Source organism: Orbicella faveolata, unplaced genomic scaffold (assembly GCF_042242905.1).
Source record: "Orbicella faveolata isolate gen_17 unplaced genomic scaffold, um_ofav_v1 contig_1, whole genome shotgun sequence".
NCBI classification, from domain to species: Eukaryota; Metazoa; Cnidaria; class Anthozoa; order Scleractinia; family Merulinidae; genus Orbicella; species Orbicella faveolata.
In genome coordinates this window covers 30,880,001-30,893,193 of record NW_028301536.1, presented here as the reverse complement: position 1 = coordinate 30,893,193, position 13,193 = coordinate 30,880,001, and the positions used below count along the sequence as shown (strand labels likewise).

At 39.3% G+C, this 13,193-nt stretch overlaps 1 protein-coding gene across 1 annotated transcript; it reads left to right on the top strand.

Moving 5' to 3' along the window:
- The first annotated feature begins 2,660 nt into the window (after positions 1 to 2,660).
- LOC110053593 (uncharacterized) lies at positions 2,661 to 12,324 on the top strand. Its single transcript, XM_020759844.2, has 5 exons — positions 2,661 to 3,317; positions 9,043 to 9,347; positions 9,546 to 9,647; positions 10,068 to 10,385; positions 10,788 to 12,324. The coding sequence occupies exons 1-5, from the start codon at positions 3,208 to 3,210 to the stop codon at positions 11,030 to 11,032; spliced, it is 1,080 nt and encodes a 359-aa protein (XP_020615503.1). The 5' UTR covers positions 2,661 to 3,207; the 3' UTR covers positions 11,033 to 12,324.
- The last annotated feature ends 869 nt before the right edge of the window (positions 12,325 to 13,193 follow it).

Sequence of the window (13,193 nt, the reverse complement as noted above, 5' to 3'; positions counted from 1 at the left end):
AGTACAGCTACTTGCTTCGCGCTCAGCTCTCCAGTTTGATGCAATCATCGTGCTGCACAAAGTCATCTTCAAGTCAAGTCAAGTCCAGTCAAGTCATCTTTGTTTAGGCAGGGTAGATCAATCAGCCATAGGCTGGTATCAAAAGGGGCCCTGCGTAAAATTATAAGACCACATGATAAAAAATTCAGAATTTAAAAATTACCTCAAAGTTATGTACAAGGAGTTTAAAAATTGAATATAAAGGAAATTACATATCCGATGAAGTACAATTTTTCTAGATCAATACAACAAAAGAGAACAATCAAAGTATATCTAAGTATTATATTGGTAGAAAACTAATGGCTAAACTGAAAACTAAGAGTTCTTAAAAATGGAAAGCGACGTGGCTTCTTTCACTGATGTGGGTAAATCATTAAAAAGAACCGCGCCTGAAAATCTAAATCTACAGACAGCTATTTAACTTTCTTTCCTGCACCGGGTAAGTGAAGCGGACAATCTTTTTCGACGCCGTAAGTTGAAAATAGAAGAAGTCTGGTCCAGGTCGTTCAAAGGGTGGATCATGTGGATATATCACTATCCAGTGGATAGCGTGGTCTGTTTTGCCAACAAGTATCCACTGGATAGCGATCTCTCCGGTGGATAGCGTTATCCACCTTTAGACAACCGTGTGTGGGGCCTGAGGCCGCACGAGGGCGATATCAACGGAAATTGTTTATCGCACGATCTCCCCCTCCCCCACCCCCCGTATTGATCTTCGTGGAACAATGGTCAGTCTTATCAACATTTGATTTCTTTTCTTTTTTTTTTTCTTTTCTTTCCTTGTTTTTTTGTCAAAATGGACAATGCAATGAAGTTCCATGTAACGTAGACAAACAAAATCAATCTCGTTTCATAGTTTCTTTTTTTAACCCTAATCTTGATGCAGATATTAATTCGTTTCTGAGAGAGCGATAGTTCCTGCAGGAAACAAACGAATGCTTCGAATTATATATGGCCACCGTGATAGAATATGAAGGTTAATATTAGCTCAGTCAATTTTGAAACTAAATTCAATGTAAAAGTTTAATCACTGTGATATGATCTAAAGAGAATCTTTCATAGTTGTTAGTCCAAAATATATTCTAGGCTAAGTAAGGTTAATTGAGGGGCGGGTTTAGAATGAAGTGGATCTGTAATATACTGCCTCTCGCGAACAACATACAGCAATAGTAAAATACTATTGTATTTAGCCGAGCGAGAAGGTAATGCGAGAAAATTTAAAGTCACTTTCCTCTCGATAGAGGTTAATTCTAATTGCATTCCAACGGAGATGAGACATTTTCTCGCTACTCATCTTGAGATAGCGTTATCTTGCTCGAAATCTAGGGTTACAGTGTATTTCTCATAATTTTGAGCGGGCGACAGGGCGTGAGTGTAGGGGAGGGGAGGGAATGGTGAGGGCTTGTCAAGGGAGTCCTATGGAAACAAGTTATTTGTTTACGCGAAAAAATATTTAACTGACCAATGTATTGAGTTTATTCTAGCAACTTCTCCTCTACTTACCCGTCCTCTGTTCATCTGGATATGTATCCTAGGCTTTGTTTCAATCTCTGTAATTAATACTTCAGAAATAACAAGGTACAGGAGGAAAAGCTACTCCATATGAAGTTTTGGATCATGTGCACTTCTATAAATAACACTGAAATAAAAACTGTTCATCAAATCATTTATCAAGCTGCCATTGTATTGCGTGATTATCGTTTACTTGGCGTGACAACTCTATCCATCAAAATTTCTTCAGAAAACATGAAAGTCCAACCGTTCTTCTAAACTAATTCAAAACACAGCAGGGAACAAAAAGCCGTGCAGTGCCAGTACTAAAACATATTTATGAGATCAATTTTCTTTTCCCCTCTATTGCTTTAGAATAAGAGATTGCACTAAATGCTCTAAAGCTTTTAGAGCTTTCCATTACACGCAACGTTTTTAGGGCTCTAGCTTTTTTGAACACACAGGTCTGACTGTTTGGTCTACAACACAACTATGTACTGTTGTTATGACGAGTTTGTAAGACCCCTGAAGTTTTTACAAGAATTTTTTTACAACCGAACCGTTTCAGTTGCACCATTTGTGTCCTGTTTATGATATTTATGGGCACGAGTTTACTGAATGCTTGTTGTATTCGTCCATAACGTGGTCTTCGCGCGTGCAAAACAGTATCTTTTTTCCTAAAGAAGATTTTTTTGACTAATGCGATAAAACTTTCTAGAATTAAATTTTCCTCTTCGATTTCCGGAGCAATTAGAACCAACAGCTACATTCCGTGTGCTTCGTGTGTAGTCAAGTAATGGTGTTTTCAGCAGGGGGTTTACAAATAATAATAATTTCGTTGAGGTTAATGCACATCAAATGGAACATTTTGATAAACAAATGATTTGGTATACAAGATGCAAGGTCATCCGTTGCTCGCCTGAGACAACATTTCAGCCAGTTTACCACATGTTCTAAAGTGTAATTCAAACAGACTTCTTAGTTTCTTCGTTTTCTTTGGAAGTTTGTTACATTCTTCATTACAACTGATACCCGTGTGTTTGTTTTGGCAAACATTAATATAATGACTGAGAGGGGGGAGGGCAAAATCCACGAAATTCAGGGGTGGGGTGGAGAGACTGGTTGTAAATCAACATCTGTCTTCTAAAGTTTTCAACGCCTCTCAAGCGTACGAATGAGTGAGTGGTTTTGTGTTTCAAAGGGATTGATGTCGTCAAGTACAGTTGGCTATTGACAAGAATCGAGCAGAACACACAGAGAAACGCAAGCAATAACTCGCCAAGTTCTGATCTGTGTGCAGGAAAGATTCATTGGAATTGCAAAGCGCTGGTTTTTGAGGTGAGAAGTAACACACGAAGGTTGTGAGCTGCGACGCGGCAATACAACACCGGTACACGTCAACGAATAATGCTGAACGTTCAACACGTTGACCATATTGGTATGCAGCGCGCTAAAATGACAGTCTGATATTCGTCGATGAAAACACTTCTATTTGTGGCAAGAGGATTAAAAGAACCAAAGGGTTTCCGGTACGCTAACGTTGTTGGGGAGGAAGCTGTGAAATATTTGTCTCTCCAGCCGTTGCGAAAACGGAACTAGGGGGAAAACCACTGTGCCGTATACTAATAGACTCATTTCACAACACATGGCTGCCGTCGTCTAACGCGAACTGTTACGATGTATCGCGAACCGTACTCCGTCCTGCTTTTGACACAAATTGTGATGTTTTTCCAAGTTTTGGAGTGTGCTGTGTACCCGTCGATCCACTGGTCACCTCAAAATCCTCTGTAAGTCAACATTTTCCTTCCTCATTTGTGAGTAATAATTTAATGAGATTACGCGCTGCGAGTCCAACGATGTTTTCCATGAGATCTTGTGCTATTCAGTAGCTTCGTAGTTGTCTTCTGCTCGTCCTTTCATGCCCATCTTGTAAGATTCTCACGGGTTTAACTTTTGACACCAGTTGATTGTATTCCCTATAGAAATGGCTAAAATTTTCTATTGTTTCGCGTCGTAATTATGTGTTTGTGCGGTGCTTTTATGATGTACGCTCGCAGGACAATAAAATGTTATCAGCAAGATCGATCGTGTTCGAAGGAATTACTCTGTAAACTTATTGGCGGTTTCGTTATCTCCAGTTGTGTCGAAAGTAACTGATAACATGGTTGGCGGAAACTTTAGAACTTATTATCGCATATGTATTTTTACAGCGCTTGTTGTAAATGTCTCATTTGTTTCCTAGCAGTGAATGAAGGCGATTTCGTAGTCCAATTGTTTATTATCATTATCGAGATAGCAATATTACAGTGTCTGAGGCCATTTTTACTAGTCTTAAGCGTAAATTACGCACCAGACCCATCATGATATCTGTTCTCCTGGTGCGACTCTTTGCATCCATGTTAGTTTTTGTTTGGTTTCTTTCATGTTGCGTTGTTTACATTGGCCTTACCTTTGCTTTGCGTCCCTCGAGCAAAATATGGTACATAAAACGTTTTACGCTTGATATATTTTATTACCCTTTCTCCTAGTTAGAATGATATTAGTCTGACGTGCAGTAAATCAAGTTTTAGTCAGTGACCCTTACAACGGTGAAGCATTACTCGCTGTGTTCCTTCTGAAAATAGGATGTCTTCTGTATCCAAAATCTCGCAATGAAGGCGGCATTCCTAAATAATGGATGTGTACATAGCTAGCTTTGAACACTAGAGATATTTGTATTTACAAGCTGTTTTAATTTAGTGAATACCGTGTAATAAAAGCCAAGTTTTGGTCGTAAATTGATTTAAGGACGTACTAGTTCGTAATGACAATTCTTTGATAAACTTGTATTTCGTGTAGGAGCGAGGCAAACCAAAGCAAACCAGAGCAGTGCTTTTCCAAAAGCACGTCCGTGTGCCATTTTAATTTCCACAATGCTAAGAACACAAACCGTGAACTTTATTTACTTATTTCATATCCTTAGATCAATTTTCCTGTAACCGCTTGACATTATTTTTCAACTCTCTGTTGGCCGTCGTGGTTTTAAACAAAAGCGAATGACCCATTCAATTGTAAGGGTTGACCTGAGGCAAATTAAGTTTAATCAAAGCAGCCTCCATTGTAACAAAAGACATGGCAGATAAGTTAGGTCCATGCAGCGCTAAATGACGACGATTGATTAGTTTGGCATGCGAGACAAAAGCGAAACGTGCGACTTAGATTTTGGGATTTGTCTTTGAGGTAATCTTGCTTGCCGAAGAATTAAGTCTGCGAACTTTAGGAATTTGAAATCCCCCACATGTTTTCCCAAGTAATTGTGTTGTTTCTTAGGATAACAATGTTGATTTGTCGACAAAGCTTAATTATCGCGGAAAAGAGATCAAATTTCAGAGCGAAAACTTATGAACCCGTTCAAAATACAAAAATGTTTAATTTTTGGAGTAATTTGGAAACAGCTCTTTTGAGTCTAAGCTAAACGTCAAGACACTAAAAATTGACTTTACAAGCTGAGCACTTGGAAAGCATAACCTAAAAACATCGAAGTTAGTGTTCGTTGTAACCCAAAAACCCTATTTGAAATCGATATAAATTCCCAAAGAAAGAATTTGACTGGTGATGAAACTAAATGAAATGTTATCGGGCGATATTGGCAATCTTATATTTGTTTTACAAATCTTGTCAATAGTAGACGAGTTTTTTGTTCTCACTTCGTCAATCTCTTCCAAAGGTGCGTAGTATTTCTAATGACGGCGATTTTTCAGCCCTTTTCTGAACAAAGTTTGAGTGACAAGTGCCAAGAACGGAGATGAGTGTATGGCTATAAACACCTTTGGTGTTAATCGATGTCATTTCAAATGAAAACTTAAGCTTTCGGGAACGAGCGAACAACAGGAGAAAGAGATGTTTGTTTCCATGAAATTCTAGCGCGTTTTAGACGTCATATTACAGCAAAATTAGCAAAATAGAGAAAGAAGAGTTGATTGACATGTTGCGAAGTTCAGCTTTGTCCACCACCGCGCCAAAATAAAGTACCTTATATGCAATAAAAATGTCTGATTACAGTGGCTGTCAGATTATGTGATAACTTTAAAGCTTCTATCTAAACCGGAGTTACTTCTGGTGCAGTCCGATCGAAACTCATCCTTGGTGAGGTCATGTTTAGGAAGGGTTGAATTACCGAAATACCTTCACGAAATACAAATATACGCTAAAAAAGTTGTGCTCTGAATGATCTAGCTTCAGTCATCACGGAACCCTCAGAACTTGGCACAGACTAAGTGAAGGAACAATGAAGTGATGCTACGCTTTAAACTAGCGTGTTCTGGTTATAATACCCTTGACAGGATTAGAACATAAAGTAGAGATATAAAATAGGTCATATGTAAGTCAATTCTTTTGAAAACGAACCAAAACATAGCGCCTCGAAGTTATAGCTCTTGACTGCCTCTATCATTGCAAAGTATTTTCAGCAGCACAGTACATTACTGTTAGTAAATCGTGCCTGGTTAAGTTTTCTCGCACAAAACTTGAAATACAACTTTTTTTTTGGTCCAAAAATCATATCCACAACAGAAGATGTAAAAGTGTTTAATTATGTTTGGGTGGGGAGATCTTATCGTCGTTTCCTCAATCCCAGTTCATCATTTATCTCAGACTTAAAAAAAAAACCTTTTACCGAGGCTTTTAACAGACGCAATATTATGTATCTGACACGAGATTGTTTCAGGTCAGATAGAAATATCACAACACACTTTCATTTACCTTCCAGGTTTATCACTGCTTTCAGTTCTAAGTATCAATTTAAATGAGTAGCTTGGACTAATATCTCGCGCTTCAAGAACTATATGGAGTTTTTTTTTTTTTTTTCACTTTTTCGCATCAACGTAACGCGGTTTATTTAGAACAAAGCCTACAGCTTCGGCCTTGGAGAGCTCCTTTGACCCTGACATCCAAGTAGTAAAGATAAAATCACATGATAATGATGTGTTTTACGAGATATCTGTCATAGCTTGATTAAAGGGTAATACAGGATTTTATGTAAGTACTATTTTGGTTATTGCAATCTGTTTTGAATTAGACAGTATTAATTCGTCTGAGAATTTGGAAAGTGTATAACCCCATGCACAGTTTCAAGGGAGGCGAAAAAATTCCAAGGATTCCGCCAAAACTACGGCAATTTCTTGAAAACATCTTCGCGGTTTTTCAGTTTTAAGGCGGTTTTAGAACACGGACAGACGAGAGAAACGAATATGTTGTTAGCAAAAAAATTATCTGAACCTTTTTTGGTTCAGTTAGGCTTTTTTTAGATTTTTTGAGGATGTATTTGCGTTATGAGTTTTAACATGATGGCCTCTTTTCAGAGCAAGCGAAAGATGTCAAAGATATTAGCTGTTTTTCACTCTTTCGGAAGCAAAACATCCTTAAGCATTGGCGAAGGCATATCAATATATTGATAGATGTAAAATGTTTGTGTTTATTCCGCAGCTGTTCTTGTATATGTGGAGAGCGGCACATCACATCACGCAAGCTTGCCGCGGTTTAGTTTTCTTTCGATTCCGAACGCAACAATATCATTTGTGGTTTCTTTATATCTGAGTTCAGTTATTCTTTTCTATTTTTCTTCTAGAAATGCAATTTAACATATACAGCTACAAGTTTGTTTTCATATGACCACACGCTGACTCTTATTTTAGCTTCGTGGTTTTACCTTTATTACATGTCGATGCGGCCAGCTTTAAGCTCAATAAAATATGTCAGACGATTATTTCCGAATTCAAGATAATAAAAGTAATTTGTGAATGAATTGAGACAATAACTTCAATCATGATTTCCTATATTCTTGTCTGTCGACCGCAGCGTTGCGGTTTTCTCGTAGTGCCCTGTGGAAACGCGCTTTCTTGAAAATTTCCTTTTATAGCCATGCAATACATTTTTCTTCGTCGGAAAGACTGTTTATACAGTGACTGCCTTGTTGTCCAAGCTTCCAGACAGTATAACCGCCTCGTATTATTGATTTCCTCGGTTTTTATTGTACAAGCTTCATCACACCTCTCTCGGAAGTAGTTGTCGATGTACCCACTTGAATAGGTGTAAAATAAGGTATCAAAAGGAAACCAACAACAGGAAACCCACCAGGACAGATGACTTGTTTTTCTGTCTCACGCGAAAAAGAAACCCGAGAAAAACAAGGCGTATTTGTGTATTTACGGTTTTTGGATTTGTCTGAAAATCAAAACGCTCAGAAGAAAGCATCTGTTTTTGTCGTCAACTCATCGATGGGGCGTGCATTTGTAGACAGCAATATATCCTTTTTCCTCTGAAATGCTATTCATTGTCTTAAGCTTTGTTTGTGCCTCCCGCGTTCGGTTTTCAACACTAGAGGCTAATTGAATTAATCACTGCAGTCATGTGATGAATAGTTTGCATTCATGCACATCACAGAGTGAAATATACACTGAATATATGACACGGCCGAAAATCGGCCTGGAAAATGGTACATCACAGTTTAAATCACTTGTAGGATATTCAGGGATCATGACTGACTTTTTCAAGAAATTGCGTGTTCATGATTCTGGGCACACAACCATTTAAAATGACCTTTGTTGTTCACGATAAGCTACCTGTTTTTGAGAAGTTGTGAATGCAGTGTTTTGGTGATATTTACTGACGTTAAACTTGAGTGTTTTTGACGCACACCGTGATAAGTTGTTTGCGTGAAAAACAAAAAACAAAAAAGACGTTCAAGTGCGAGAAGAGGTTCTGCGTATATGACAGCCGTCAAACATGCACTCTACCTACCCACTCCCCACCTCTCCCTCCCATCAGTGCCTCTCTTTCCTTCCAATGTTTCTGTTGCTTGTAGTCTTTTGGGTTCTTCTGCTAATTCAGTTTTCAACTGTGATAGCACAACAACAACTTCTATTTGTGCTCATAGTTAAATTTATACATAGAAAAAAGAAAATAGAGGAATAGAGGAGTAACGCTATCATGTTGTTCAACTCATACTCAACGTTCTTGGAGTTCATTATTATCTCGCACCTGTAGTTAGCTTTTCTTGAGTAAAACGTTCGTCTGAACTACTGCAAGATGACTGATTTTCGTTAACACACGGCTAACATCTTCCCACACAGGAAGACTGTACATGAACTAATTTCTTATGTGTCTCTCCATTCCCTTCCCGGCTTTCTTCTATTGTCTGATCGATCGCACCTGTTAAAGTTCCCATTTTGCCACCCAGGCAGTGATAACCAGATCTTATTACCATCTTTCTCGGGGTTGAGATAATGTGTAGATAAAACGCTTCTTAGTATTCAAATCGCGTGTTAAACTCTGCCGTATTTTTGTTGTTTATCTTTGTGCTCAGTTGGGTTTTCTTAAGAGTCCTTGACAAGCCATTTCCGTAGATGCTTATAACTTTTCTTACAATATCGTCAAGTAATATTGGCAGCATATGATAAGCACTTCGCCGATACGGCTTTCAGTTCTGCTAGCACTTGACGTTTATTCTAATCATTCAGCTTATTTTCGTTGCAGATTTGACAATGATAACAGTATACTTTACGTTCTTCCGATGTCTAAAATTCACATCGTATGTCCAAACCCGACCACCATCATGAAAAAAGTAAAAGCCAACACGTCCAGGGACAAACTCTACCAGAACCTGTGGATCGTGTCACGCGAGAACTATGAGCGTTGTAACACGGACTATACCCAGGGGAGTAGGCTGCTCCTGCGGTGCATCTACCCCCTGACACTGAAGTATTACACTTTGGTGTTTCAGAGGTACAGTGCCCTCTCCAGTCAAGTTTTCATTCCAGGAAAAGAATATTATTTTATTGGTATGTATGTCACAGTCACGCAGCCCTTCTCCAATGGTAAAACATAAGTGTTTTTTAGTCTTGTTTTGCGTACATGTAGTTTAAACCTTACAAATGAATCTTATTTTGAATCGCTCTGTTTTCAGTAGCTTTCTTTTAGCTCTTCCGAGCAAGTTTGGCTGAGCTAACAGAGTAAGTTTTTCTCTTTGGAAATTGCAGCCACTTCCGATGGTTCCCGAGCATCAGTTAACAGTCGATCAGGAGGAAACTGCAAGAACAAGAACATGAAACTACGGATATTTGTGTGTAAAGATGCTCAAGGTAAGAAATCCTTCCAAATGGATGGTTTAAGCTACAAACCATATTTTCGTTCACTATTTTTTAAAGAACAAAGTTAACATTAAGGAACTCATTGAAAACTTGATCTTCTGAGCGCTGTCACTGAGGCACATACCCTTTGTGAAAACAACACCGTTAAAGTAAATGGGCATGTCTTACAGCCCGATTACAGCCCCAGTAGCTCAAAGGCTAGACAACACCATCCACTGGATAAATCGCTAGCGATTTATCCGGTGGATAGCGTTATCCACCCTTTGAACAACTGGCTCCAGGTGAGGGGAGCGTTACTTGACCAGGATTAACTCTTGCACATCCGGTTTGTCTAAAGTCCACTTACAATTCATGTACCACGTAAGTCACACTTATGTCGTTAATACCAGTAACTCTACTTTCTTTTGAAAGATCCCCGCTGCAACCGAAAGCTTACAACCACAGCTACAGAGACGACAACCACTGCTCCAACGACACAATCATTAACGCCATCTACAACTGCCAACTCGACGGCTCTACACTTTACAAATTCAACTGCAACGACACAAGCGCCAACTGAGAAAAGCACGTGGTCAACGGCATCATCAACCAGTGAATCAACTACTGAATCAACCAGCGCGGCGGTCACGTGGACAACACAAGCGGTCACCTGGACAACACAGGCTCTGATGACGTCTGTGTCGTCAGTCATCCCAGTGAGATCTATGCAAAGAAGTCCTTTAAATGCAGGTAAATAACGGTGGCGGTAACCCTATGAAAGACTAAAAGTAATCTCCTTTTTTGCGGAAACGAACTAAATTGAGTACATTTATTCAAGTAACTTACACGAGATGACTTTCTGTTGGCTTGGCTTCTGTTCCCTTGGGGAGGCTTGGACCAGCAACGATCCGCCCCAGAGAGGTGTCTACCTTAGCTTAATTGGTGGGCGTTGCTGAAGTATGAATACGCCTTAGAGAAATGTGCGCACGCTTTAGAATAAGGAGCGACTTCAGATAACTGTTAATATGCTTTAGCGAATTATGCGCGTGAAGACTGTGAAGAGTTTAGTGAACACCATTAAACGCGTGCCCCTCATTTTAGATTATTCGCCTTGGATAAGCTGGCAACTTTTCACACTCTTTTATTCTGTAGTTTCAGATCTCAACTGGACAATCGTGATTCCTTTAATGGCCTGTCTTCTTGTCTCACTTATGGTGAACATCATCTTATTTTGCCGTCTGAAAAAACGGAAGCATGAGTACAGTCTCGAGGAGAAGCCTGGACAACAGATAATTGAAGGTGCTGTAGTGAAGTCGTCAGAAAAGCAGAAAATTGAGCCAGGTGTTGACAGAACGTGGTTATTATGCAGAAGATCAGCGGACGTAACCGAAGTTTAAGGTGATGTTTTGAAGTAAAAGTGAAGACGACGGAACAGAAAGCTGCGCTTCAGGCCGTGAACCGGCGGACCTCGTGCAAATGCACCAGAACTTGGTGCACCAGAAGTCAACTTATGGTTGATATCCTGGGAAAGAGGAACAGCGCTTACATTGTTTGTTTGTTCGTCCGTTTAACTGGCATTTTCGTAACGTTTATACGTTATAATCGTTTGTAGTTTGACTAGTAAGTTATTCCTAAATGGATATAAGGACAGATGTCATTACACTAAATTATTTCTGATCGAACAACTAAACGAAAGCGTTCAGTTCGTTGAGCGATTCCATACACCTGCTGTGTTTCTTACCGCGGTTTTGTTTTAAAAAACATTGTGTTACAAAAGTGGGCGTTCCTGCCTGTTTTCATCCAATTTGTCACTCTAGAACCCTCAGGAGACTGAGTACCACCCTTGGGCAAAAAGCTTGCTGGGATTGTTTGGGTAGTAATCGACCAATCTCAGCTCATGCTGGTTACCCACTCGACCCCAGAAGTCATAGCGCCCAAGACTGGCGTTCATTCCCTCTGAGGATTCTTGTTTGGTGACCGTGCATTTCTTTCGATGAAAGAACTCGGGCATTGCTTTCTTATGAAGGAAATTTGAAACAGGTATCAAGTTAGGGAAACGGATTTACTCATGGTGTTCTTAAGATACTATTTTTACTAGCAAAAGTAGTTCAGTTTTTGCAGGTTATTAGGAAACAAAACTTATTTCAGAAAATATCGCATGATCATTGCAACAAACTAATCAAAATTTCTTGAAAAATGAACATGTGACAAAAGAATATTGATTTAATGCAATTTAAAGCAATCAAAAATCAAGAACAAATTAAAATGTTTATTTAAGAAGGAACGAACGCGGTGGTAATAACGACCTGACAAAATCCTTAGAAAAAAGCAACACTTAGTTAGCTGGCGTCCTCACTAGGGCCATTAGCTTGTTGCTGACCGAAAAACAAGCGAAGTCATTAGAGTTGTGTGTCTCATTCTAAAGGCTGGATGGTGTTTCCTTTTGCGTTCGATTCGGTGATTCAAAAACACTTGAATAAATCGTTGCCTTCGTTAATCTTGTCATTTGTTATTATTTTGTATAAAACTATACACATATTTGAAAACAGATAGTCTATTATAATGTTGTAAATAATCTATTTAATAAGATGAATATTTTGAAGCCCGACATTGACTTTGAATAAACTTAATATGACTAGACATTTGCACTTGGCAAAATAAAGTTTAGCACTGGTTTTATAGATCTTTATATTGGCTGGTTTTATACTGTGTCACTCAAAGCACGGTAGATATGGCTTGAATAAAGGTAAAGGTAGGTAAATTCTGCGTACGAGCCAAGTGGCCCATCAGGCCGGAGCTCATCCCGGTTTCTGTAGCATGAAGCGACTGGGAGTATTTCTACTCCCCCCTGGATGGAATGCTGGTCCATCGCAGGGTTACCCCCAACGTTAAGTTCGCCAGTGCCTATTTATGCGCCTGGGTGGAGAGAGGCACTGTGAGAGTAAATTGTCTTGCCCAAGAACACAACACAATGTTCCCGGCCAGGGCCGCTCGATCCGGAGACGAGCGCACTAACCATGAGGCCACCGAAAGTTATGAGAAATTTAAGTAGTTTCTTCCCAGTTTAGCAGTTCTGAATTTGCGGGGTAAGTCAATTTATTATATCTCTCAGTTAGTACGGGCGCTGTGATTGGTCAATTTAGCGGACCGTACTGTCCTGTACGGCCCGCTAAAATTTAAAGTTGGTTTTGTTGCCAAACTGTTTCGTGATTTATCGCTAAGTGGTCTTTAGTAGTGAAAGTTTATAACTTTCTTATACTCTAAGTTGTGTAAAAAGCGTGCTAACGACTTAAAAACAATTTCAAACTGACTCGTTTTGCTTTCGAAGTGTGTGAGAAATTTGAAGCTCTTCCGAGTCCGCGTGAATAGAAATCGTTTCCGAACCCGTCAGGATCACAGTAGAGATCTAATAAATATCTTACTAACCTCGTCTCCTCGGTCCGTAACTTACAGTGCGGACCGAGGAGACGAGGTTAGTAAGAGGTATATGTAGTCAACGAGTTAACAAAATAAAGGAAGTGGTAGATGAACCTAATGTTCATAATGAGTTAAACCAAC